The sequence below is a fragment of the Onychostruthus taczanowskii genome, unplaced genomic scaffold (genome assembly GCF_017590055.1).
Source record: "Onychostruthus taczanowskii isolate IOZ18803 unplaced genomic scaffold, ASM1759005v1 scaffold21, whole genome shotgun sequence".
Lineage (NCBI taxonomy): Eukaryota > Metazoa > Chordata > Aves > Passeriformes > Passeridae > Onychostruthus > Onychostruthus taczanowskii.
Window position 1 is genome coordinate 10,031,065 of NW_024499351.1, and position 26,966 is coordinate 10,058,030.

General features: G+C 39.1%; 2 protein-coding genes across 3 annotated transcripts in view; one reads left to right on the top strand and one right to left on the bottom strand.

The window, feature by feature from the left end:
- Positions 1–1,862: 1,862 nt before the first annotated feature.
- On the bottom strand, positions 1,863–3,246 carry LOC121335753 (atherin-like). The gene is made up of 2 exons (XM_041404172.1): positions 2,717–3,246; positions 1,863–2,432 (listed from the first exon to the last, which is right to left on the bottom strand). The coding sequence occupies exons 1-2, from the start codon at positions 2,993–2,995 to the stop codon at positions 2,250–2,252; spliced, it is 462 nt and encodes a 153-aa protein (XP_041260106.1). The 5' UTR covers positions 2,996–3,246; the 3' UTR covers positions 1,863–2,249.
- Positions 2,811–26,966, top strand: part of AKT3 (AKT serine/threonine kinase 3) — a 151,870-nt gene continuing 127,714 nt past the window's right edge. The window contains exons 1-2 of one of the 2 annotated variants that reach the window (XM_041404171.1): positions 2,811–2,941; positions 15,162–15,316. In XM_041404171.1, the coding sequence (XP_041260105.1) occupies positions 15,271–15,316 (46 nt within the window). In that variant the 5' untranslated portion in view covers positions 2,811–2,941; positions 15,162–15,270. Of the gene's footprint in view, positions 2,942–3,115; positions 3,253–15,161; positions 15,317–26,966 lie in introns of those variants that run through there. The other variant, XM_041404170.1, reaches the window with a different exon arrangement.

Sequence of the window (26,966 nt, forward strand, 5' to 3'; positions counted from 1 at the left end):
TCCTTCTCACGTGAACTCAATACTTTCTTCATTAGCATATGCTGTTAATATGTTCATTAAATTCATGTCACATTGTAATTAATCTGAAAATTATGTCATTTCTGCAGAACCTACAACCTCATTATGTTCACAGTATGTACATCACAGCCATTTTATTTCTGAAAGAGGTATACCTCTGTTTGGTTATTAATCAAGGGGTCATTTCTGCCCAATTTACAGCGATTAACTCCTTACAAGAAATCATTTTGAAGCCTCGAAGCATGATACTAAGGAATAAAATTATTATATGTTCTATAGAGAGAAAAAAATCATTGCACAGCAGCACTTATTTATATAGTATATTTAATAATCCATATAAAAAGTATCAGTTTAGATTCAGCACACTGAGGTCAATATATGAGGCTGAGTAGGATCAAAAACTTAAGAGTAACTAGAAAATATGAATTTCAAAAACAGAGCGCTGATACTTGATTTATAAGGAGTAAGATAGTGAATCTGATTTCAAAGTCATACTGAATAAAAATTTTTTTTACCTGTGAATAGTTGTCTATATAACATAGATAAAACAAAATTTTACTAATCAGATTTTGCTGAAAAATACATTTTTAAGCTCCAGATCAACATGACAGATTTCATCCCACTGTTTCATTTTCAGCAATTAGTAACAAAATAAAAGTGCAGAAGACTAACTCTCCTTGTAGGTAAATGTTATTTAATGTGGGTTTTTTCTTTGCATGGTGCAAGTGGTTTTTTCTTTTAAAAAGTACATAAATGTGCTTTTAGGTGATTTACACCAAGTATCTATAAATGTAAACAAACTTACTGTCATCATAAGGGAAGTACTTCATAGCTGGCTTTTGAAGATTTGCAGGCATCAATTAGGATGACCAACCATACACACATACTTTATTAATAAGAAATTTGCAGCTGTGAGTGACAGGGATTAACACAGAGCAGGAATAACCTGAGTGATACCAAATACCAGGACTTTCTGTGGGCCCGGATTTCACACTCAGCGTTTGGCACCTGAACAGTTGATTGGCAGTCTATCAGCTACTGCCCATGCAGATTTCATGCTGCCTTAGGTTCTGAGCCCTTCGGAGGAATTGCAGCAAACAGAAAGCAAGTTCCAAGACCTACACCTTCCGTTTTTCAGGAGCAGCATAGTAGCAATGATCAAAGGAGACATTAGGGAATAAACACATTTTAATAATTGATACTATGGTTGTCTGTGAATATTGATGGTTAATAAGATGCTCACTTTACTAAAGTGTTTCTGAGAAGGAGGAAGACCGAACGGTAAATTCTGGGAAAGAAAGTAATGCTTGGCAAGGTTCTTTTTAACTTATTTTTCAAAAAGATGCATTAATCAAATACAGTATAAATTTTGTTTTTCTTCAGACTTAGGGGGACAGAGAGCTTAGGTTGTAGCCTGCTAGCGAGCACAGTGAAGCAAACAAACTTCATAGTTCTAAGAGGAAACTCAGCATATTTATGAATGGGATTATTAGTGTGGTTGCTTGCCGCAGCAGGGAAAGGATTCAGTGCCCCCGGAGGCAAATTTCCAGTCCTGTGCCAACTCATATGATTATTTAGATTCCCAAAAAAATCTCGCTGAAGCCCTGTAGTGGTACAGAGAATGATGTTTCAAAGAGTTGTAGAAGATGGGATGTGAGAGGAAGAAAAACTTAGAAATTAAAGGTGAAATTCATGCTAGAGAAAAATTTTTGTTTTTTTTTTTTAATGTAATTTCGATGAACGCGCATTTTTTACAAAAAAAAACTGCACTGATGAAACAGAGCAGATAGCTGCATTTCAAGCAATCCAAAATGCCTATTTATCCTCTGCAGTAACAGGTTCTGACACAGGCCCGTGTGAACTGCATTATAAACAGATGCATTTCTAAAGAAAATTAATATCTGCAACCCTAAGCGATAGAAGACATCTTCATGTGCAGTAAACTCCCGCAAGCACCCACACACAGCCGCTTAGCCGTGGAACAAAGCGTCGAGGGCAATGAACCGCAGGCACTGCTCAGGGTGCAGGACCAGGCTCGGCGGCGGCGGCAGGGCGCAGCAGGCCGGGCATCCCCGGCCTGCCAGCCCGGAGGCAGCTCCGCCGAGCCGGGAGAGCTCAGCACCCTGCAGCGCGGCTGCTCTGCTGCCCCGGCTCCGCTCCGACAGTGCTCGTGGCAACGGGAAGAGTCAGAGGCTCGGGAGCGCCGGTCTACGCTTTCTCTAGGTGTTTATTTACCCGGCGAAGCCTGCAGACAATTTAGCAACACTGAGGCTGGCGCATCCACTAAACACTTCAACGAGGGATGAATTACGGCTTCCTGCGGCGTAACTGGTAGTTCTATTCCTGGAGGAGTTTGCAGAGCCGAGTGGACCACTCCGGGTACCAGGGCAAGCTCGGGGCGGGGGGCTGTGTAACTGCAGAGTGCGAGAACAAAGGGAACTAATCCCGGGACGCGCACACGGGGCTGGCGAGGGGCCGCGATGCCGAAAGGAAAGACCCGGGCGCGGCGCGCCGTAGCGCCGCAAACGCCGCTGCCTGCATCCATCCATCCTCCCGCTCCCACCCGCGGCCCGGCGGCGGGACGGGACACGCCGCTCCGCTCGGCTCCCGCCCCTGCCTGCCAGCCGGGCGGGCGGGCGGGCTGCCTCGCCTCCCCCGTCCTCCCTCCTCCCTCTGCCGCTCCCTCCTCCTCCTTCACCTCAGCCGCCCCCCTCTGTCTGGCTCCCCCCGCGCTGTCTGGCGGCCCCCCCGTCCCCGCCGCGCTTCTCGCGAGAGCCGGGGATGCCGCCGCCGCCGCCGCCACCGCCGCGGAGGGGGAGACACTCGGGGGGAGCCGGTGACGTCGGGAGTTTTCCTGAAAGTCAATAACGAGCCCGGCGGAGGCGGCGGGAGGAGCCGAGAGCGGGGCCCGGGCGGCTCCGGGGTGAGTGCGCCGGGGGGGAGCCGCCGCCGCCGCCGCCCTCCTGACCCCGCGCATCGATGTTGCGGCCGCGCTGCCCGCCCGGGCGCCTCCCTGCGTAGCGGGGCGCGCAGCTCCATGTAGCCGCCGCCGCCAGCGCCCTGGGGCCGGAGCCGCCTCCTCCCGCCCCCGCGGAGACACCGGCCGCCAGGGACCGCCGAGCCCGGCGGGGGGACAGGGGAGGAGGCAGCGGCGCCCTCCCTCCCCTTCTCCCCCCGAAGCCGCCGCCGCCCTCGGGCTCCGCAGCAGCGCCCGCGGCGCCGCCGCCTCTGCAGGTACGGGGCGGGAGGGGCCGGGAGGGGGGGCAGCAGGGGCAGGGCAGGGCGTGCGCCCCGGGGGCGCTGGATGCGCGGGGCCGGTGGTTCCCACGCGGCGGCGGGCCCCTCCCCGCCTCCCCTCCCCGCGTCCGTGCGGCGGGCGCCGGTGCCGGGACTAGCGCGGGATTTTATCCGCTGGGAACTTCTGTGCGTGTGCGCGAGCGTGCCCGCGTGTGCGCGCGTGTGTGCCCGCGCAGCCCTGCGCTAAGAATAGCTCCGCGCCCCGCGGGCCGCCGGTGGCAGCGCCTCGCACAAGGGATGGGGATGATGATGATGATGATGCTGCTGATGCTGCCGCCGCCGTCGCCGGCTCTGGCTGCAAGTAAACAAACCGGCCCCCCCGCCCGCCCCGGCCATCATGGAGGCCGCGGCCCACATGCAAAAGTTGATGCGCAGCCCGCTGCCCCGGGTGACCGGCGGCTGCCCCGGGCCGAGCCGGGCCTGCGGCGGGGTCTGCCCGGGCCCGGTCCCGGCAGGTGCTGCCGCGGGGCGGAGCGGGGCAGGCCGGGCGCGCCCGGGCGGAGCCCCCCATCCCCGGCACGGTGCGAGCGGCTCTGCCTGGCAGGGGGTCAGCGCGGAGCCCCTCGGCAGCCAGATCGCAGCGCTATATATTGTAGTTTAAATGCAAATGATCGTGATGTAACGAGCGCTACCGGGCTTATAGGCTGCGGGGTTGCTTTGTATGGGCACCGCTTCTTAGTTTACTTCTGGATGGGAATCCAAGAGACGTGAAATAGCAAGGACTGTTTCACGTTCTCTCATGATACGTTGATTAAATGTTAAAAAAAAAAAAGAGAAATCTTGTTTTCCTGTGGGTGGAAAGGATAAACAATTTAATCTCTCTTGACCTTTATTCTAGTTCTGCTTTTTTCTTTAATGTAGTTGTTAGTTGACTCGCTCCTTGTATATGTCTACATCATCTCATAAATTTTATGAAAACGTGTCCCAGTTTCTGTTGAAGGGTTTTATTACAAAAATTATGATGTGTCTGATACCTGCACTGCCAACTTTTTTCAGTACTGAAGAAACATAGAGCAGTCTCTTCTGCTAATGTTTGTTTAGATCTTACTGCAACTTTGCTAAACATGGTTCCCTGCATTTTGCACATAGAGGGCTTTACTTCTCAAGGCAAGAAGCATGCAGATAAGTAGACCTTAACTTATGACAAGTAACATTTTAAGCACGATCTCCTGCCAGCTGATCTATAGGCAAGGTCTGCTTGTTTACAGGAATATGGAAAGAGAGTACATGAGGTAGAGAAGGAAGCTTATTTTGGCTTTTAAAGTAAGGGTACTGCTTAAGTTTGTAGGACTATATGGTTTTGGTGTTTTGATTTTTTATTTTTTAATTTTAATTTAGTAGGAGCCTATAAGTGAACCCCAATATCTTTAATTGGATTGGATTACTAATTTTTTATAGTCCACGTGGATATATTTTGGTTGGATGAAACCAGTAAGTCAAGTTCAAATAAGGGCCAAAGAAAAACTTCAGAGATAAGATGCCTCTGTTTCCTAGAAGGCTACGTGTAATGTTTGAATAACTCTTTTTTTTTTCAGTCTGATGTGAGTGCATGGTGTGTGTGTAAACACAGATAACATTAACAAGACTGTCTTGTTTTAGACAGTTTATTCTGTGCATTGCTCTAACTAGTTTTGAATGGATTCAGTAATCTCCTTAGTTTCATAAATAGGTTCACAAGTAGTCTTTCAGTATTCTACTCCCTCATTTGCTCTGCATTTTGGGGGCGGGTCATCTGTTTTTGAGCAAAATGCTGCTATTCTAGTGGAGGTAGATGAGAATTCAGACAGGTACTAGTTTTAACTTTGCCCCAGTTCAAATAGATACAGTTATAAGGATTGGGTAGCATTGATATGTACTGGAAATTGTTGACTGTTTGACATTGGAACAAATGCTTTGTGAAAGGGAAAACACTCTGATGTGTTTTTTAAAGTTTGCCTCAAAACCACTCACTAGAGCTTTGCAGTTGTTTGTAATCCAAGGTTCTGTGTGCAAGACACTGACCAGAAACCGAATCGTGACTTCCTACTGCATTTTGCAACAGCATATATCTGAAGTTTCTATTATAACAAAAAGATCCCTCAGACTACTTGATATTTGCCTAACTCCTAGTGATTGTGTGTTCTTTCACTTTATGGGTGCAGGTTTTCCCAGTTTAAAGAGAACTACTGAATAACAATTTCTATGCCCAAGAAGTATTATTTGCTGAATAACTTCAAAATACTCAATTGTTTTGGAAATGATGAAGCATTACTGAAGTGGATTGTGTTAAAATGCATTTGAAGTTTCTGTGCTGTTCTGAGTATGAAGATGATACAGTTTCTTGTAACTGTGTGCTTACAGTTTCATTTTGCACTGTTAATGCAACAGGTGATGTGGACTTGGCAACATGGTAGCCTAGCTTTCCTTCAGTTTTGAAAGAGAGACCCAATATTCTCAGGCAGATTTCATGGCTTGGGCATGCTGCTTACTCTAGTCCACACTGGAGGGTGAAAGAGCGTGGACATGCGCTGACTGAAAACTTCATGTGCCATACTTTCACTTTGATATGGATAATGCATAAATGAATTTATTTCCTGAAAGTAACACAATTGTGTGAAATTGTGTGAAAGTAACACACCATGCTATGGCTGCATGTTTTGTAGGGGGTTTGGTTGTGTATGTAACAAAAGTTTTCTGTTCGCTTATTTCCAACTAATAAAATAAACATTCTGTTCAAAATGTGCAGTACTCCCCTTGTGAACTACAGTAGCCATTCAAAAAGAGGGAATGGTTAAATGTATGCATCTGTGAGCTTTAAGTTAAAAGGTTGCTTTTATTTTCAGTATTTGTATGAACTTTACAACTTGCTTCTTTTTGAAGTACTGTCTTTTATAAGAAAAGATTGCCAACTTATGTGCCCTTTCAAATTATTCTAGAACATTAGATCAATTTCTGCTCTCCAGGATTGTCATTCTGTTAGGATAGGCCCAATAAGAATACCATGGGAGAGGCAGAGGGTGCTTTCTAGCACAACATGTAGTTCAGGAAGTTTTGCATTGCTTGTGAGGAAAGGTGTGGTTTCAGTGAGAAACTTGCTTGCCGACCAACGTGTTTTCTTTTTGCTGTACGGAAGAGACTTCCCCAGGATCACAGGGTCTTCTTGGTAAATAAATGTGTTGCACAAGTTACTCTTCTTGGCAACAAGTTGTTGTGGTATAGAAAAGATTACTTTCTAAAGATAAGTTACACAATAGCTGGAAAAGCTGATTCAAGCTGTTTAGAAATAAAAGACTGAGAAACAACAACAGAAAACCCCAAAAAAACCACCAAAAGCCTCCCAAAATCCCAACCCAACCCAAAACCTACCAGCAAATACTAAAACATTGAATGTGAAAGTTAACTTTTTGTTTCTTTTTTTCTTAGCATAAAAATTAATCTTTGAAGTTTTGGTCTATACATTTATCTTGGGTAATTTTATGAACAACATTCTGGACTCCCTATAAGAGTTTATAAGTGAAATTTATTTAGGCAAATCACTAGTATGTACTAATAGAAAAACTGCAAAAAAACTTCCAAGGGTGTAGTAGGCGATTATTTGATGTTTTATCCTTGTTCCATGGCTCTAGATCAATAAGTATGGGCATTTATGATGCGTACCAAGGATTTAAAACAGATTTTTTTTCCTTTATTATTTAAAGATGTTAATTCAGATATAATAGGAAGATGTAGCAAAGTTAATAACTTCTAAAAAAATCCACCAAGATTTAATAACATTTAATGTTACAGTCAAGGAGAGTAAGCATATTTGGCTTTTGTATGTGAAGGTGCTTACTTTTGCTCAATTTAAATGTTTCTTTGATTTTTGATTATGTTTGTGACAACACTTATTATGCTTAGGATAAATAATATATGTTGAAGCCATCCTGACCAATCTTCTTCTTCCACATATTTCTATGTGAGTGTCTAAGTGTGAGTCATACTGATCAAAAATAGCATTAAGAACACGTTGTTGCCCTGTGATTTTTTTTCCTCTGTAATATCCTGACTAAATAACTGTAGTGATTTTAAAATTCTCTTAAGAATGCAACTGGGACCTCAATATTTCATGTGCATGTCTGAATGACTTGACAGCATGGTTTGCCAAACTTCCCTGCATTGTCCACGTGACAAAGTTGTTTGAGTGTCTCCTATAGCAGGAGCAGAGATGAAGACCCTGCTTCAGCTTTAGATCAGTGAAGATCTCACCACTGCCTTTTTGTAGGTGTGGAATGTCAGTGCCCAACAGTCAACAGCTTCTTGTACAGCTGGTTTAACACCACAGAATTAATGCAGTGGTTGTTGGTTGAGTCTCAGCAATCCTGAAAAAAGTTTCTACCAACACACATTTATTTTTTCCCCTAAGTATTCATTGTGTTTCTTGAGATGTGTAATTGTTGTAGCTTGCCTCATGAGCTTTTATTGAAAGTATTATGTCCTTCTCTAAATGTGTTGATACACTTTGAGGCAGAGAATTGAGGTCATACACATGAGTTTCATGTAACATTTTCATATAACATTTGCCAAAGACCTTCACCTAGTGAGCTCTGCAGCTGTGTGTAAGTTAGGGTTGTAGAGAACTCCTGTCCTTGCGAAATCCAGGTCTCAGTTTGATGAGAATAATGCATTTTGAGTGTGAACAGGAAGTTCCAAAGGTTTTAGGTTAGAAGTTGATTATGTTCTAGTCATGTTTCACTGTCAGGATTTGACAGTAGGTTCAGCTCTGTAGAAAGGAATCAACAAAGTTCATTCCTATTATAAGACAATTCAGAATTTGATTTGTTCAATGTAGACATAATAAATAAAACCTACTCTGTAAAAGTTTAAAAGAAAGCTATTTGGTAGGCATGTCACTGAACTTTTCTCATCTTTTTTATTAATAGTTTGAGAACACTTTTTTTCTCAGTACTTTCTTGTTGCTCATGAGTAGTTTGTGTATTTCCATTTTTTATTCAGTGGTGTGCTTGGTCTTTTATGGACAATACAGAGTTGTGCTGCAGAAAAGTTACCATCACAGAAATAATTTAATACATGAGTTTAATGAAACTTTAATTTGTCTCTCTTGAAAGGTATCTCTTAAAATCTCTGTTAGAATGACTAGGAATTTCCAGATTCTTTGAACTTTTGAAAATTAGGTTAGTTTTTTTCCCCTGAGTCTGAGACACAGAAAAGTAATTTTAGTTTGTATTAAAAATATGGAAGTTATGTTTATTTTTTTCTTCATTGTTTGAGTATTTTCCAAACTATATTTTTAAAGAGCAAAGGAACTTTGTCTCTAAAAGGCAAGGATTAGTATTCCTACATTGATCCATGGCAAAGTTAAACTTATTACATATGTTTTGAAGGGTTGAGTGAAGTAACATTGTCATAGTTGTGATACTCAGACTAGCTAATCCTTGATTTGACTTTCTCTGGTCTCAAAACTCTCCCAAGATCATTGCCTCAGTAACTTTTTTTAAAATGCATGATTTTAGCCCTCCTTTCAATCTTTTGTACTTGAAATATATTCTTTGGTTACATTTCAGACATACACTCTAATAAGTTTTATCTTTGCTTCTGTCTGCTTTTCGGTTATTGTTTTATGTGATTTGAGGGGGACAAAAAGGATGAAAAGCATTTTTGTCAATAAACACAAGGCAAAACAATGGGTTGTTAATGTTTCACATGGGATTCTAAAGAAACAATTTGGTTACATTTAGAAACTTCCTTTATACCTTGGTAAACAAAGGCAAGGGTGGCTTTGTTCACCTTGCTTTAATTATACCTTTGTCCCTTAAAATAACTTGCTTTGTCATTGTAATAGGAAATAAAATACAGAATGATGGTTTCTTTCTTGATAAACTTAATCAGTTGCAGAATCTAAATAAAACATCTAACTTGTATGTTAATATTTCAGTGTGTCTGCATTCTCTTAACTAGCCTTATCTGAGCATATATTAGTTATGTGAAGCTTTTTGACATAATGAAAGTGAAAATAGAACACTGCAAATATTAGGCATACATGTAAGCATGCACTAGAATGAGCTATTTATGTTTTCCAACGTATGTTGGTTTTCCTTACCACAGGGTGTAGGCAGTGCCAATTTCCTATTGTGTCCCTCATTATTCCAAATCAAAACTTACAAAGTAAAGTTGTTACAAGTAAATTTCTAATACCAATTTTCTTGAAGTTCGTTGAGGTTTTTAGAATGAAATGTAGTTTAAAGAGTATTTGTCATGCCTGTCATGGAGATATCTTTGGATTTTTTTTTTATATTAAGTTTTAAAAACTGTGAATTTAAAAAAAAACTGTCTACTTACAAAGTATTTAAGATACCTTTCAGAATTTTAATAATATGTACATGAAGTTTACCATTTTATGAATTTAGGATCTATTTTCTTTAAATAATAAATTTTTAATTTCTTTGTCTTGTCAAATCAGTTCCTCTTTTGTGTTGGTTTGATATTGTGTGTTTTTTGAATTTCTTTTTTCAATTTTTGATAGACATAATAAGTTGGACAAATACTATGTGCCTAGGGGTTCCTTTTAACTCTGTCTTAATTGTGATAGTATTTAAATGAGTCAGTATAACCAGAATTCCAGAATAAGTAGTTTATAAAAGCCTGTATAAATACCTCATACTTTTTAGATAAAGCACTCACCTGAATGTGATTCTTCCATTAACAATATAGTCTAATTTAATTTAGGAAGTTTTGTAGCAATCTTTGTTCTGTCACATAGTCTTTTGTGTAGTTTTTGATGATGTGCAATATATCCTCTAATTGTTTGGCCAGCTTTGCTAGGGGAGGAGGATATGCATGTGTTTTTCATATAAATAAAGCCTGGATTTCAGCTTCCATTCCTAAAGATAACTATGGTTTTAGTTTCGAGCCTTGACATTTTGAATTCCTTGCTCTGGGAGCGCAACCTGCTTTGGAAACAGTTACAGCCTGCTCAGATGTTTGGGAGGAGTGAAACTCAAATTTGGGAAGAACTCCTAGTAGCTTGGTCTGCTACAAAGAAGAAAAAAGCCCCCAAAGCAAGGAAGCAAATGTGTGTGATGGAAGCCACTGAGAACTGCTTTTTTGGTAATGCGTGTATTGTGTGCATGCACAAAATAATTCAGTTACTTTTCTGAAAAATAAGGAGACAGAGATGATGAAATTTGGCTCTGCTTACATGGGGGACCAAAGAATCTCAGTGAGTCAGACAAGGGGAATCAGAAAGGTTCACTTACTGTTGTTTTCTCCACAAACATTTTACTAAACTTGAAAAAGGGAAAATGGTAGTACTCATCTATTAAGAGAACAAGGTTGGTTGATTCACTGAGTAGATAATGGTAGAAGAAGTTATGGAGATGATTTCTGGAAGCACTGAACTTGATTCTCCTGGTATTCTCTCTGGTAACTTGAGTTGGTAAATGTGAGAGTTTCTGTTTTTTTTTTCTCAGCTCCAAAATTGTTGAAAGTAGAAGCCTGTGTTTATGAAAGTTCTTACAACAGAGAACTGAATCATGCAATTTGTGCTGAATTTATGGGTGCTGTCTTCTTTACTCAGCTGTCTCTTGTCATGGGGAGGATGGGAAGATGCCCAGATTTCAAAAGAGTCTTGTCTGTTCTTATGAATCTCAATGATAATTCACTTGCACGTAGTGGTTGTTAAGTGTAGACCTGAAACACAGTTTTCAGTTCTTCTGCTTGGAAGGGATTTCTCTCCTTTTCAGTATTCACCAGGTCTCTGTAGGTAGCTGACTGCTGTGATGGGCATGAGAGCCTCCTTTAATTTAAAAACAGGAGCTGGGGAAAAGCTGACTTTCTACTGAAAGGTCCATTGCTCATTTTAATTGTTGATCTTACAGTTCCCATATGGTACCATCATGAAGTAAGATGGTTCTTCTCTATATTGCTGATATTCTTTAAAGTTCAAGAAGAAAGCTGAGAAGGTGTTGGCTAGTTTTACCATGGCTCAGGGAAACTACAAACCCTGGCACAGGGATATGGAGCTCTGTTGGTTGTAGTAGTCTCTGGTTGTTCTTTGGTCAGAAAGTTGCCTTTGAAACCTTTACAGCTAGGAGCTTAAAAGTATAATACTAGATAATTGTTTTATCTCACACTACAAAAGTGGCTTGATAACTTCCTTAAGAAAAAGGAAAAGTTGTGCATTTTTAATGAGATAAAAGCCCCCAGCAGATGTTTGCATAGAGTCATAGAATCATTTAGGCTGGAGAAAATCTTTCCAACTGCTAACCTAATACAGCCAAGTGTACCACTAAACTGTGTCCCTAAATTCTTCACATCACTGATTGTAATGGAGTAAATTTTTACACCTGCATCGCAAAGTATGCTGACAGTGGGTTCTTGTATGTATTGTGCATACACATGACTCTCTGATACTGTCTGCAGAATGCACACAATGTATTGTTGGAAAAATATCTTCCAAGTTTGATCAGATACAAAAAAAAGTGTGTGGGGGAAAAATGCTGATATGTTCTCTAGTTGCTGGAAAATATATAAGAAAAAGTCAAGTTCTTCCCTGTAGGCAGCAGCTGTAATACAAAACATTGTCAAATTCAGTTCTAGCATATTTTTCTCCTGTTTCTGTGGGTTCATCCTATATAGCAGTAAGTAACTGTAAACATTACTGCATACTGGCTGCTGAAACTACAAGTGCATTGGGAGAGCAGAGTTGATTGCTAACAAGTATTTAAATTCTATGCCAGATGTGCAGAGTAAACATTTCTGTTGCTTTTCTTGAAGTAGATAGATGAAATGCTGTTTTCATCTGAGAGTTTTTGTTCTATGTGTTTTAGACAACTCCTTTACATCTATACACAATTCTGTATTATATCTTTAGGAAAGGCTTTTGTGTGACTGTTTTTCACTATGAGGCCAGTTTTGGTCACAATAAGAAGTAATTATCAACATTCTGCTCTTCTGGAGCATTGCTGAATGACTTCTAGAGTAAAGGAGTACAGCTTTTAGAAAGGCTCAAAGACATTTAATAAGGGATAATATTACAGATGCTTACAAATAGCTTCTTGAAAGTGTAGTGTGCACATATAACCTTTATTTTCATTAGCTTTTTAATGCTTTGATTTATCTCCTTCAGCTTCCTATGTAATTCAGCTTGACTTTTAATTACCCAGTAATGGAGTAATCAATACAACCATAGAACTGTTGGTAATTTTAAAGTTGTTTCTGGTAATACTGTGAAGCTAAATTTGGGATAGTGCAGTTAATTTTATCACCATATTTTTGTGATTTTTGTATTTTGGGGATTTTGTTCAGTTTTTAGTAAAGCAGTACATGTGATGGGTGGGATGCAAGCCTACAGACATACATGAGTTTGTTTCAGGCACTGTCTGACACGAAAGTCGGTCACAGATCAGATTTTGATTGTGTAACACTAACTTATTTGTAATCAGTGAGTAAATAGGGAGCTTCAAGCATGAATTCATTCATAAATGATGGACTGGTTGATCAGTCTATGGGCAGTCAAGATTATTGCTACTTAGTAAAGAACTTCTTGTAGCTATGTCTTTACCAATAAGAATAAATCATTGCACTGTTCACAAGTGCACATCAAAAATGCAAAGTACATTAAATCTGCCAAAAGGGTAAAATGTGTTGCAGAATATGCCAGCCCAAGGTAAATACTGAGTGCTCCATTGCTTCTTGTGTCTTTATAGCTGGAAAAAAAAATCAACTGTGACTACTTTCAAAGAGTGCAATGAAAGTCTTGTAGAAAACTGAACTTAGGTTGGGTATTTGGAAATTGACATGCTTACACTTTCTTCCCAGAACAGCTGCTCTTAGGTCACAGTTGTTTGACACCCACCTCTGGGCTTTGTAAAGATTTATGTGTTTGTAATAAGAGCTGATGCTGTGCTGCAGTGATCCAGAACAGCGGAACAGCAGCCTGCTTTCAGGCACGTGTCTTAATCTGTCAGATCTCTTTTCATGCACAGCTGATAGACTTGCTTATCTCGTTTAAAGCATGCAAACAAAAGTTCTGAAAATGTCTGACCCAGAAATTAGCTCTCACATTAGTAAGGTGCAGGATGTGGAAATGCCTGCTTGGGTTATTTCTGCTGTACTGGCTTGCGTATAATATGATGCCTAAGCAGCTAAAGTTAGATCAATTAACATCAGTAAAGCATTCTCATGTCCTTCCAAAATGTACATAACGTTTTCTTTTAGCTCTTATGAAAGCTTAAACAGGGTGTGTTTCTACAGACACAGGTGTGTGGTGTCCTGCTGCACGCCTCAGGGTGTGATGCCAATGCCAAAGGTTGTGTGTCACCTGCGCAGGTGTCACTGCCATATCTGCCAGTGCCCTGGGGATGTCTCAGACACAGTAGTCAATATTACCTCAACTTTACAGTACTAATGAGTTTAACATTGTGATTTTTACCTTTATGCAGCCGAAATACTGAGGGTTTTTGAAAAAAATAGTTTAGTGAAAGCAAGACTTAAATAAGCACACTAGAGTGTTTCTGTAAAATCGGATGGTGCTGTATTTTTGTTGCATACCACCTGAAAAAATATTAATGCCAAGTTTTATTTTGCATGTTACAGCATCCATTCGGAAGTAGCCTTCCATCTAGCTGCTGTGTCTTGCAAATACACATATTTCAAATGCTAAATAAGAAATAATCTGTATGTCTGTAATGGTTCCATTTTTGGTTTGTACTTGATTGTGTTAAAAAAAACTTATTTCCCCATGCTTTCTTCATTTATTTGTTGCATAGATTGCTTCTAACCCAGTCATATTTGTTTTTTTCCTGTTAATATTTGTTGGTCAGTCAACTAAATGGATAGGTATGGGCTACATTTGATAGCACTAAACTTGTCTGTGGCACAGAACTTTCTGTGCTCCTGTGTAGAGCTGTGGAAGGGTGTTCCTCCACCATCAGAGAAATTCCATTTCTTGGCTTCCCACACTTTTCTGGATGGGCATTATTTGAATACTTCTCTTTATTTTGGAGGTTGGAGGGGAAAGGCAGTTTGCTGTCAAAAGGAAACATCTCCTGGCCTCTGGCTTCTCTTCTTACTCAATTGTAGTGCTATTTATCTCCTCTTCACAGCTGTTAGGTACTTTGGTAGTGAGGTGGTTGTGGCTTCTGAGAGTGGTATGTCCTGTTCCAGGAGTAACTTCCCTTCTGTGCCCTGCAGGCTGAGGTTTGTAGGGAAAAGAGCACTCTTGTCACTGCCTGGCTTAAAGCTTTGAGAGAACATGCAGTCCTTCTTTTTATAAACTGGACATTTGAGTGTGTTGTACTTCTAAGAAGTTGTTTTTCTGTTTGTGTACTTTGAGATGATGCTTTTTGAGTTCTTTGAAAAACTCTTGTATGTTCAGGATTTGTATTGGCTATAATAAAATTATAGTGGAAGTGGCAAGAATGTAACCTTTCATTCCATTTTCTCACACTCTTAATATGATTGTAGGTAGCCATAATAGAGGAAGCACTTGTCCATTGCATGGGTTCTGACAACTGTGGGAACAGGGAAAGCTCCTGCATGTTCAGAGTTGGGTCTCTGAAGCAGGGCCAGCAGCCTTTCATTTAACAGCATCCTGTGCATTAGTACAAGAGAATTCTGCTGTGTGCCTTTTATAAAAGTGCCATATGACTTAAATTTTAACACATTCTGCTGCTTTTGAGTATTGTAGTGTTCATGGAAAATGTGCTGTAAGACTAGAAACATGATTGTGTTATACAGTTAATTAAAAATAAAGGCAGATTTTTAATATGAGCTCAGTCAGTGAAATACATCAACAAAGACTTTTTTGTTGGCTGTCAAGTGAGAAAAACAGAAAAGACTCAAATTCTTTCTCTAATATTTCCTTCTAGTCTGACTCATCAGTAGAAATTTTGAAGAGCTGCAGAAGAGAGGCCAAACAGACAAGCTGATAACTCAAAGAAATACTCTTTTGAGTTTGGGGTTCAGAGTGGAGTCATCATGAGCGATGTTACCATTGTGAAGGAAGGCTGGGTACAGAAGAGGGGTAAGTTCTACCTTTGCATGGAAGGTGCTTTCTGATGTCTCCTACACCGTGTGCAATGGTGTTACATGGTTACACAGATGAATGTTCTTGATTTATCTTCTGGTCTGCAGCAAGTGAATCTGATCATTTGGTCAAATTCAGGCCTTTTTGTTATTGATACGTAACCCTGAGCGCTGCCCCTGTTTGTGGGGTAGCTGGCAGTGCAGAGCAAGCTGGACTCAGTAATTCCCACTTCACCTTGGACCTTGTTGCTGCAGCTGCTGTTACCTGTGCATCAGGATAAGTGGCTGCTGTGGCAGCTGCAGGAGGCAGTAATAGAGGTGTGCACTCAAAAGTTGCCTGGAAGCTGCTGCAGATGTGATACTTTGTGAGAAATTTCCTAGATGCCAAAATCATTCAGTGTGGCTCAGCTTGTATTACAGATACAAGCAGTGCCAGTAAAATCAACATAATACTTGCATAAAGCTCAGCATACACCTAATTACTTAGCAGACCTGGAAGCCATGATTAAAGAATATGTTCCTGACTATAAGCCAGTATAAAGTATGATTTTCTGTTATATTTGAATTCCTGTGAATTCTTGAGATGTCTCTTTAAAATGTTTCACCATGTGATTTGCAGATTTGGAGGGGTTGCTGTATGATCAGGTTTGGATGTGAAACCTCTAGAAATATCTGGCATTCATATCATGTGATGAACTTTGGATGAAATCTTCCATACTTCGTGCTGCTCTGTTTTAGGTTGTGGTTGCATACATGATTCTTTTCAAAAGAATATAACCTCTCTCACAGAGAGGGGTGATCTGGATTTTAGGGTGATTTATGCCTTGAGTTTCTGTGATCCTAGCCCAGAATGATTAGACTGAAATAGTGAGAACAAAATTACCCTTTAATTTACAAAGAAATGCTTTGCTTCAATAGCAGTGTGTGAAGACAAAGATCATTATTAACTTTGTTATTGCAGATTGACATTAAATGTCAAGGAAGGCAAGATAATGAGAGAAAAAGTTTATTATTCTTTTATTATTCCTGCATAAATTGTATTTCAGAATGCATTATGGGTATTGTAAATGAAAATGAGCTACATCATGTTAAGCTTAAGGCCTACTTCCTATTTTGAAGTATATACCTGTATTTATAACAAACAATATTTTACATGACAGGAACTATTTAAAATTTTTAAATTATTTTTCCCTTGTTGTTGGTTACTCAATTTGGAGATCTGATTTCGTTTTTTGATTATTTCATATAAATTTCTTTCAATTGTATTTGAATGGTTAGGACGCTCCAAATAGTTTTCTTTTACATGGCATCAGTTCCTTCAGGTAATTATGCTATCAACTCTGTGAGCACTGGATATGCATATATTAATTACTGGGATCCAGAAATGGAGACTGAAATTCAATGTCTTACTTAATATTTGAAATTCTGAAATGCTAAATAAAAGTTTTTCTTCTTACCCTGTTTTACTAACAATTAATTGAAGAAAAGCCCACTAAGTTGACATTTTGAGGTCAGTTTTGTTAGTAATTGTTTTCTTTTCCAATTAAAGATATTTCATGGCATGCATTTTTCCTTATAATGAATAAATTTGAATTTATGTTTTTTTTTCTTCTTGGTGTACATAACTGTGTAGGTTTCAGTGGAAATTTTTAAAATTGCATCTAATATTGTCCTTAATTTCCTTTGTCTGACTTGTTCTGGTTCTTGGTGGGTTAAAGTGTTGTGTCATTTGTTTGTTTCTAAAAAAAAAAAAAGGAAAAACAGGATTGTGTTTCACAATGCTAAGAATTTGTAAGCATTTTATTCAATGGTCATACATTTCAGGTAATTGTGACTTTTACTCTGACCTTGCTCTGGAGCAAGAAAATCAAAGTTGCTAAGTGCATTTGTTAAATCTTGTCAAGAAAAAGTATCCAACTTTTAGATATATTCTGAGAATACGCTCAGTAAAGACTTATTTTGGCAGCTAAATATTCTCTGTCTGTGTAAAGAAGCATTGTGGGATTGGGTAAAGCTGTCTGCCTTCCACAAGCGATCATTCTGTTACAGTTTTAAAGTGAATTCTTTGGACATCAACACTTGATACTCATTGGCTCAGTTCACAGGCTGGTTTTGGTAGGTGCAAGCCATGTTCCCCTGGAGAAGGGCGAGTGTGGGATCTCTTCTCCAGGCAGACACTGAATGAATTCCAGCCCCAGTGACCAATTCTTTGGACAGCTCCGAGCCAAGTATATGGTGCAGCATAAGTTTCTGAGACTCCAGACTGAATTTATTTAGAAATAAAAGTTGTAAACCCTTCCTGCTAGGAACACAGGGGCTTGGGCTGCTTCAGTTGACTGATCTGTTTCTGTTGTGCTGAATTACTTGATCATTATCTCTTAAAATTGTCCCCTTCAGCAGTCAGTATGGTTTGCGATACAAGCAAAGGGAAAAAAAATTCCAACTTCTTTTTGTGATTCACAGCCCAATCAGGAGTATGAGGATGACTTGAAGGTATTGGGATGAAAAATGGTTTTGAGGAGCTGTCTAATGAGATGGGCCATTACAAAGGCAAGTTAGGTGAACTCAATGTAGAAATGAGAGGGGAGGACTAAAAATAGAGCTGGGGATCGCTCTCTGAATTGAGACTTTGCTAGAGAGGCTAGGGAAGACGGGGTATGTTAGGGCACTGGGAATGGCTGTGAAATGCAGTGAAAAGATGTTTGCTTTATTATTATTCTTCATGCTGTATCCATGTCAGTAATAGAGGGCTGAGGGCTATATGTTTCTGAGGTTTTAAACTTGCTGTTGAGAACTGAAGAATCGGATGTGAGGCTACACGGCTTCAAAGACCTATTTTTCTGTGTCTGCTTAAATGAGGCACCCATTAAAGTATTCATGTTTTATTCAAAGTTAAGAAATGGCAGAATTTTTTTGAGACTGATCATACTTGGGCTTTGAGTAGTCTTTAGGAGAAGCACTTTCATTGTGTAGATGATACTGTGGAAGAGTAAGCTGTTGTATATGAAAGGTCAAACAAGCAGAGATGACAGGCTGCAGGTGAGAACTTTGGACAACAGAAGACACAAGACCCAGGGAGAAGCAGTGCCTGAGAAGCTTGGGGAACCTTGGGTCCCAGCTGAAAGGAGACCCTGAAGCACAGAGACTGGGTGTGCCTGAACAAGTAACTCAGCCCAGCAAGAGCAAATTCGGAGAATGAAGTAATTGCTGATGGGGACTCGATACCTATCTACACTTAGAGCATTTGTAAAGTGAAGTGGGTGTTAATTTGGCCTGGCTTCTGTCAGCTTCTGTGCCCCTTTGGTGATGGTAGTGCTCCTGGAGTAGATCGTGTGGCTTTTAGTTTCATCTGAAAGGGACCAGCAGCACTGTGTGTCCCACAGTGCTGCTGGTCCCTTTCAGAGCAGATGAAAGTGCATTGACTAGGGTGGTGGGAGGATTTGCTGCAAAAGCACTTTCCTTATCTGAACTAAAGTACTGATTCAGATCCCTGTGAGACATCAGACCCTGAACAAGTGGAGAGCCAGCAGAACAGTCTCCTTAGAGTGGAGTCTCTGCTCAGGCGAGGGAGGAGTGGGAATGTGTTTTGTAAGAATGGCTCTATGGTTGTAACTTACTGTCTTAGATCCAGTGACAAGAACCAAGCAGCTCATGGCCTGTGTCCACGTGTGGCTGCAAAGATATTTGTGCAATTCACAGGCTCAGTGAGGATAATTTTTCTTTCTTTCAGTGTTCTCCAGTTATACCTGTAGCCAGATGAGGAGAGAGAGACGCATTATCTTCCTTTAGGAATTTACTTTTTCTATGACACCAACATTTTTCCTTCTAATGCATACAGATGAAAGGGAAGCAGTTTTTATTAAGAACCTTAAATAGAGTGACCTGAACCTTGTTGCTGACACACAGAAATTAAATATTTGACATTATTGCAGTTAGTGTAAGCGCTCTGCAGTAATTGCTGAAATGACTTTTACTATTTGGATCTGCAGAGGACAACGTTTTGCAGAGTATCTTTAAATTTATGTAAAAGTTAGTATCCTTAATTTTACTTAACATGCTTTTACTGTATTTACTAAATTTAATAATTTGCAGAGGGATATGTTTTTAATTTTTCAGTTTGGAAACAGATGTTTATTTACATTATGAACATGCCTAGTGTGATTAAAGCTGTATCATTACAAAAGTGAGTTTTACACATATAATTCATGTGGTATTTTTTCTTTAAAGCCAAAGTTTTCTGAATTGTAGGCTTGACCTTGTCTGTGGTCTATAATAGTCATAACAATTAGATTTAAGAATCTTTCATAACTATGCTTAATTGCAACCTAATTTCTTTATATATAACCTGTGCACAGAATTTCAATTAATTTAAACATATGAAAAGAGTTAAGAGTTTCTGTTACCATGTTATTGAAAGATCATTAGGGACAAAGGAAGAATTGACACAGATGCTAACTTTTTAAAGGACCCAGTTTTAAATTTAACGTGTCAGCTAACTTTAATTGAAAGAGTAAGGTTTTGGTTTTGCTAAGGATATACCTAGTGTGTGAGGCACAACATGATGGCTAAATCATTGTTTAAAGACAAAGCAATATATTGTCAGATTAATTTAGTGCTTGTGTTGCCTCACTTGGATGCCTTCCTTACCTCTGTTTGGGCTTTGGTGTTCTGGTGTGGTGCGTTAGGTGACGCAGCTTGCTGTGCCAGTCTCCACATGGCTCACGTGGTACATGGACCAGCATTCCAATTTTGTAGAGAGGGAACCAAAGTCCAAAATTGTTGTGGCTTAACTGTAATAACTTAGGAAGTTTGATGTAATGAGATGGTGGTAAAAAAACAGATGTCATGAAGCTTTCCTCTAATGAGATTGTCCTGTGAATTTCAGTATCATTGAAACACTGTAATAAGATTTTTCACTCAATGTTATACTTTTTTTCCCTTCTTTTTTAAAATATCTTTCATAACTTCTTAGTATCTAAAATTGAAGTAGTGTTAGTATTTCTAAACTCATACAGTTCATAGAACATCTTTGATTTACTGTGATGAGATTCACTGAACTCTGCTCTGTTTTCATTTTTGAGATTCAGGACATGATGCAGGTACCATGGGATTTTGAGAAATAACTGTGTGGAAAATATTTACTATTGTTATATCTTCTATCAAGAAGAATAAATAGTGTAATGGAATAAATCTATTGTTCCAAATAGTAATAGAATTGTTGTTTAAAGTACAAATTATTTATAGTCTTAGGGTAACATGTCTTCTCCCTCCTCCCTCTGGCTCAAATCCAGAAAAAGAGCTGTATTATTTCATGTAGTGGACATTGGATTTTACAGTTGAACCAAGACCAAACAGATGTTAATTTTGGAAATACACTCTGGAGATTGAGTTCATGTGGTATGCTTGAGGTTTTATTTTTTTTCTCCATTGGTTTTGTTTGGGTTTTTCTTTTTGGTAGTTGTTTTTTTTATTGGGGCATAAATGCCTTGATTGGAAAATTAATCTCAGAAGTTACGGTATTAATTGAGTGTTATTCACAACCTGTCAGAAATCTTGTTTGCAGATTGTCTGAATTATTTGAGCAATTTAACACACCTCTAACAAAGACAAATTTAAATAGACTATGTTGAACATCTGCTACACAAAGTAGAAGAAATCTAAATTATTTTTTTCTAATTGTCTTAGCAAATAGTAGTTTAATGTAAAGTCTTGATTGATAACTTGAAACTAAATAATCCTTTCATATTGTAGTTGTTCTACTGTAATTCTACCTAATTAATGCAAAATGTGAAGTTCCAACAAAATTATGAATTTAAAAGAGGCAGTTCCATGTGAACCAAAGGGAGGAAAAATGGCAGTGTGATGTTTCTTATATCCTTATATGGTAGCTAGATTTTTTTTTTTTTAAATTCCCAGATATTTAAGAGATTGCTGTATCTTGCACTCAGTAGAAATGGACTTAGATAAATCTGTAAAGTTGCTTGCAGTCAGCATTCTTTGGGGTTTCTTGTTTGTTTGTATGCTTTTGTTGTTATTGGTTTTTGTTTGTTTGGGTGTTTTTTGTTTTTTTTCCCCCACATACACTAATTATGTGTGTATTTAGATGCTATTTTCTGACAACTACCCCACTGGGAAAGGAGGCCTCTGAGCCCTTTCTCTGTCCCACTCACTTTGTTGTTGACTACCCAGATCTTCCTTTTGGAATAATTATAACCTTTTTTATCCATACTTTTCCTTGAGGAGGATCAGAACCATATGAAAATCTTAAACTTGATGTAACTAGGATGAGGCACTCTCTTTGATAAATTACTTTATCCCAGATACTTTTTAGGTAGTGCATAGGTGAATGTAATTTTTGCAGCTCTCCACCTTGTACTATTACTAGTTTCTGTTCTTAAAGGCAGTTTGCAGTAGAAATTGAAGCATGAAATACAAAGTTTTAAACAGTCTCAAGATTATCCTTGTTGAATGCCAGTTTAGATAAATGTGATTTGCAATAGAAATTGAAGCATGAAATACAAAGTATTTTAAACAGTCTCAAGATTATCCTTGTTGAATGCCAGTTTAGATAAATGTGCATGGTTGATTAATTTTAAAATTTTAAAAAATTGTTTTTGTTTTATTGTAACTACAGTAAAGACTGTTACCAGTTTTTAAACGGTTGTACAGTTTTGATTCTCATTAGTAAAAATGAAGTTCTCATACATGGAGCAGTCTTGTAGATGATAGTGGCTAAAATTCTGTTTGTTTGTTTTCCCTGCAGTTGCCTGTAATACATGTTTTTGGTGCTTATCACTTTGGGCATAAAACTTTTGCATATCCTGAGTTTTATGGTAGAAAAGTGCTTTTGCTATTCCTGACAGCAGCAGGTTGCTTGTTCCACAGGAGGATACCTGGGCCATGGGTGTTTTGGAGTGTTCTGGACCCAGTGGCCTTACACGTTCCTGTATGTCTGTTCCATTTCCTGTGCAATGGATACTGCCTGCTTGCTCACCTTCTGAAGGTTTTCCCCATTCATACTGGTTCCTCTTATTCACACTACTTAGTTACCCATGAAGCAAGGTTAAACATTTTCTGTTGCAGGGATTAGGGAAGCAAGATGTTAACAATTCATTGCCCTTTTCCTGCTCACAACCCTTTTGGCCTGGCAGTACTACTCGGCCAGCAAATGTCCAAGGGATGCTGTTGGGGAAGAATTTGAGAAACCCTTTGGCAAATACATGATTTCTGTTTATTAAAACCTCTACTTATTACTTGGAGCTTAAATAGTCATGCTGTATAATACCTTTGGCATGCTGTAATACATTGGTTACACTTGAAATTCCTTTGTGTTTGTGTTATTTTATGTTTTTTTTTTTTTGTAAAGATAATATACTTGCAATATCAGAACTTCTGATACCTTGTAAAAAATCATCCTCTCTCAATATGCCTACGTGCCAGTCTCCAACAAATCTCCCAAGTCTTTGTGATTTATTTTATTTCAGAAGCAGTCTGTGTACCTGTTCTTCTCACCTCAGCTAGGTCAATCAGCTTATGCCTCTGTGGGAACCACTTCTTTAATGCTGCCCCTGCTGTAATCCTCAAAAACATTATTGAGGTCAGCAGCTGTGACTTGAAACTAGGTTCTGAAAAAGTTTTAGGACTGGACTAAGAACTCAGAGTTTTAGGGCATGAGACAAACGAGACTGCAGATTGAGATATTGAAAAGAATTTTTTTTCAATAAAGAAACTTTAGAGAGAAGACCAGGGAAGAAGGTTTCATAACCACTCAGTGCTCTCTTGGTTGTCTTTTGTTTTCTGAGAGGAGCTGTTGACCCTTTATGAGCATCTCTACAAATTGTAGACAAAATGAGAAGATTTTTCTATTAAAACATGGAAAGGTGCTGGTAGTGAGTGGGTTTTACTCGATCTCCAAGTTCTTGAGAGCAGTTTAATCTAAATTGCAGGCAGAGTATTGTTGCTTAGTTCCAACAGTACAGACCTTAATTTGCTCTGAGGGGGATTCCTGCTTCCAGGGTAGGACTCCATCAGCATCATAGAGGCAAATCCATTGAGACATGCTTAGATTTTGGTTCAAGCTACGTGTGAATGTTTCCAGAGCTTTGCTTTGGATGCACTGTCATGTCTGTTCCTATGGACTTGAGAGCCCCTTGAGAGTGGGAATGGATGAGTGGTGGTCACAGATTAAGCTGAAATTTGTAGTAGTTGTTTATTGGGAGATTGCTTCAGATATGTACTCGTTATGTGCAATGTTGGTGTACCTCCAGTCTCATTTTTTCCAGTGCTCTTTGATACCATCTCTTACTATTACTACTTACTCTATCTGTCAGATCGTCTATGTTGTTATTGGTTCCTTCCCTTGCAACTCAGGGCTTTGTTAGCTCACTTTATATAAACCTAAGTAAATTTCTTTGTAATCTGATCATTGCAACTGACGTCTTATTTACTGTAAATTCTTAGTTTATAGTTTGCTTTCTAGCAAAGTGCTTTCTTAAAAACTGATAGGAAGATAGGGAATGAATGTGTAGATGCCAGAACACTGATAAGAAAATACATTCTCATTTTCTAGATCTTAAGAAGATCACTTACAAATTGATGGCTGTCTTGACTTCGGGAATAGTCTTCCCAAAAATACTGAATTACAATAAGGTAGCATATTTACTGTGTAAAATTAGAAAGTTACCAGTTTCATTAGTTATCATTTTTGCATTGAAATTCCAAATTGTGTAGTCCTCAGTTATTTACATTTGAACAGTTGAAATGCAAAAAAAATTTACTGGGCACAGCTTCCTGATAGTCTTTTATCAACACTGCCACAATAAGAAAGTTACTGTAACCAGAGCAGTCTTCACAAATAGCTGCTAATTAGGCCGAGGTACTGAGAACCACACCACCAGCAAGAGATTGGAGGGCTACGGGATACAAATGCTCTGTGATTCTGGTTGTGATAAATTTATGGACAACCTAGTTCATAGTGAAGACAGGCATGTAAGATGGTAAATTACATAAAAAACTGGGCCAATAGTACCTTAAACTTGGCACTCAGTGTTGTGAAAACCTGAATTTGTCCAAGTCACAGTTTCCCTCAGATAAAACTGAAATAGTATTGTTACTTCGCCTCAGAGACTTCCTGAATGTGAGTTTGTTTATCTTTGTGAAAGTCCCAATCGCCTTACATTGCAATAGTCAGGCTTTTAAAAATAGAATTTTATGTAATTGAAACAGAATTTTTGTATAGGAAGCAAAATCAAGCTAATAGTTGAAATTTAGTCTGAGTGAGAAGAAGTGGATTTTTTTGCCTTTGTTTATCCTGACGCATTGCAGAGGAAGAGGTAAAATCTGTTAGGTCATACAAAGAGACAACTTGTTAAAGAAAATGAAAAAATCTTAAGGTTTGTTCTTTCGTTAGGTGTCTTCCAGAGAGACTGGAGGGGACCCTTGAACAATGATCCTTGGGAAAGTGTAATCTGTAGGAACCTGACAGCATCTCTGCCTATGCTTGCATGCTTTTGATCTCATGAAACTGCAGATGGATTAGTGGTATAACTTTTACATGCGTAAAAATTCCTTCAAAGTAGTGTGCTTCTATATAGCATCTTTTGCTTTACTTTGAGGCTGGTATTCACTCTATTTTGAACTGTGTTGGCTTTTTAAATATCATGCCAGTTTATGCATGCTGACTAATACATTGGAAACTTTTCTGAATAACTTTATTCTTATCTAGAGAAACAGCAGCAGCTACTCTATTTTAATTAGAAGCTTGCGAACTTGCCCCTGATGCTCTTCCATGTTTACTTGAAACTTAAGTGGAAGATGTTGCTGAAGTGGGGGAAGTGTCATGTCCTCCCCTAGCTTGGTTGTGTTGGCACTTGTGCTCGTAATGGTGACATGGTGAATCATGCCAGGAAATGTATCTGGCTGAAAATGAATCTATTTTGATTGTCCTAGCTAACTTTCAGATGGATCATTTCCCTGCCCTGACTCACCGTGTAGGTGCACAAACAGCAGAGCTGGCAAACACAGCAATGGGAGAGCGGCCACGTGGAGGGGCAGGACAGCTCCCTGCTAGGGGCAGCCCCACCTTTGCAAGACTGAATTGGCTACAGAACTGCACCTAAAACTTATGTTGGCACTACCACAGGAGAATGGCACAACTAGTTTGTATTTCAAGATAGTTTTCTTTGAAATTCATGTTTAGAAAAGGACCACTGATTTATTCTGTGCTAGTCCTAAATGTGGTTGAATTAAAAAATGCCACCAGGAGGGTTAGCTAATTCCTATTCCTGTGTGTTTATAGTTTTTAAACAGAAAATTTTCACAGAAGAGTGGTTTGGCTAATGCCTGGAACATTACATGGTTCCTTAATCTAAATAATAGAGTAGCTTTGTAATCCTCTTGTGTTAGGCAGGTACTCTTCTGAGGTTAGTGAGTTGTTGGCTTCTAGGTATTACTCCAGATTAAAATGATACTTGATGATTTTCAGAGTTCAGAATATTCATAGTGTGTTGGTGGACAATCAGTGAAACTTCAGGTAATGTTAATTTGTGAGTCTTGAGTTTTCTTGTAGGTTTTCTGCTACATTAGATTGAATTCTTATAAAGTAGATTTTGTCTGGATGTCATTTTTTGCAATGAATACCCTGTTTCTGGGTTTTCTTGGTTATATAACAAAGTTCGGAGAAGGATCATGTTCTTTGATTTCAGCTTACACATGGATATTTTAAATTAATTTTTGTTGTAAACATTGTATTGAAGATCCCTTTGGATGATTTTCAATCTCAGGATCTTTTAATTTATAGCATGTGCATAGGATTTTATGTGGAGCTGCTGTTGGCACAGAGAGGCTTATGCAGAGATGATGAACATTTCCCTTTCCAGCTATCCTTGCTCCAGAGGTGACAGGGACTTGCTGTTATTTGCAGCTCTGTAAACAACCATGCTGATATTAGATGAAATAGAAAACTTTCTTGGCAAATGAAACAAGCGAAGAGTCAGAACCCCCAAATGACACCAAACCAGCTGGTTTTAGGGATTCTTTCAAATACCTTGTGTTCCCCTACATCCTCTCCAGGATGAAGATCCAAGAAGTTAGCTGCAGATATTATTTAGTCTACAAATGGACAGCTGGGGAAACAGTTATAGCATGTTATTTGTGGTGTATAATGGCTGTGTAATACTTACTAATGTATTTGTCTGAGGTATGTTTTTGTGCCAGCTTCCTCTGTATCCGTATAGTCATTAATAGATAATCACACAGACACTGAGTGCATTGGTGGTGAGGTTTAAAGAATCTGCTGTAGATAGGTAGCAATAATAATAATAATACCACCAATAATAACATTAATACATTATTACTATTTTTATTACTATAGTTATCCTCCTCCTTCAATAGTAAAAACTTGACCCAGTGAAATAAGGTAACATTCCAAAAAGTTCTAACATTCATAGGTTTTTTGTGTCCTTTGAGGAACATACTTCAATAATTTAACTTATTCTTGCATAAGAATATAAAATCTAAATTTGTGTTGGTTTCTTGTGTTGGTTTTCTGTAAAAAAGGTAACAAGTTGGTACTCTAGAGCAGAATAAAATAAATAAAGACAAAAAAGCTCTTTATTGGGAGGTAGCATGAGTGCAGAAGCATCATTGTG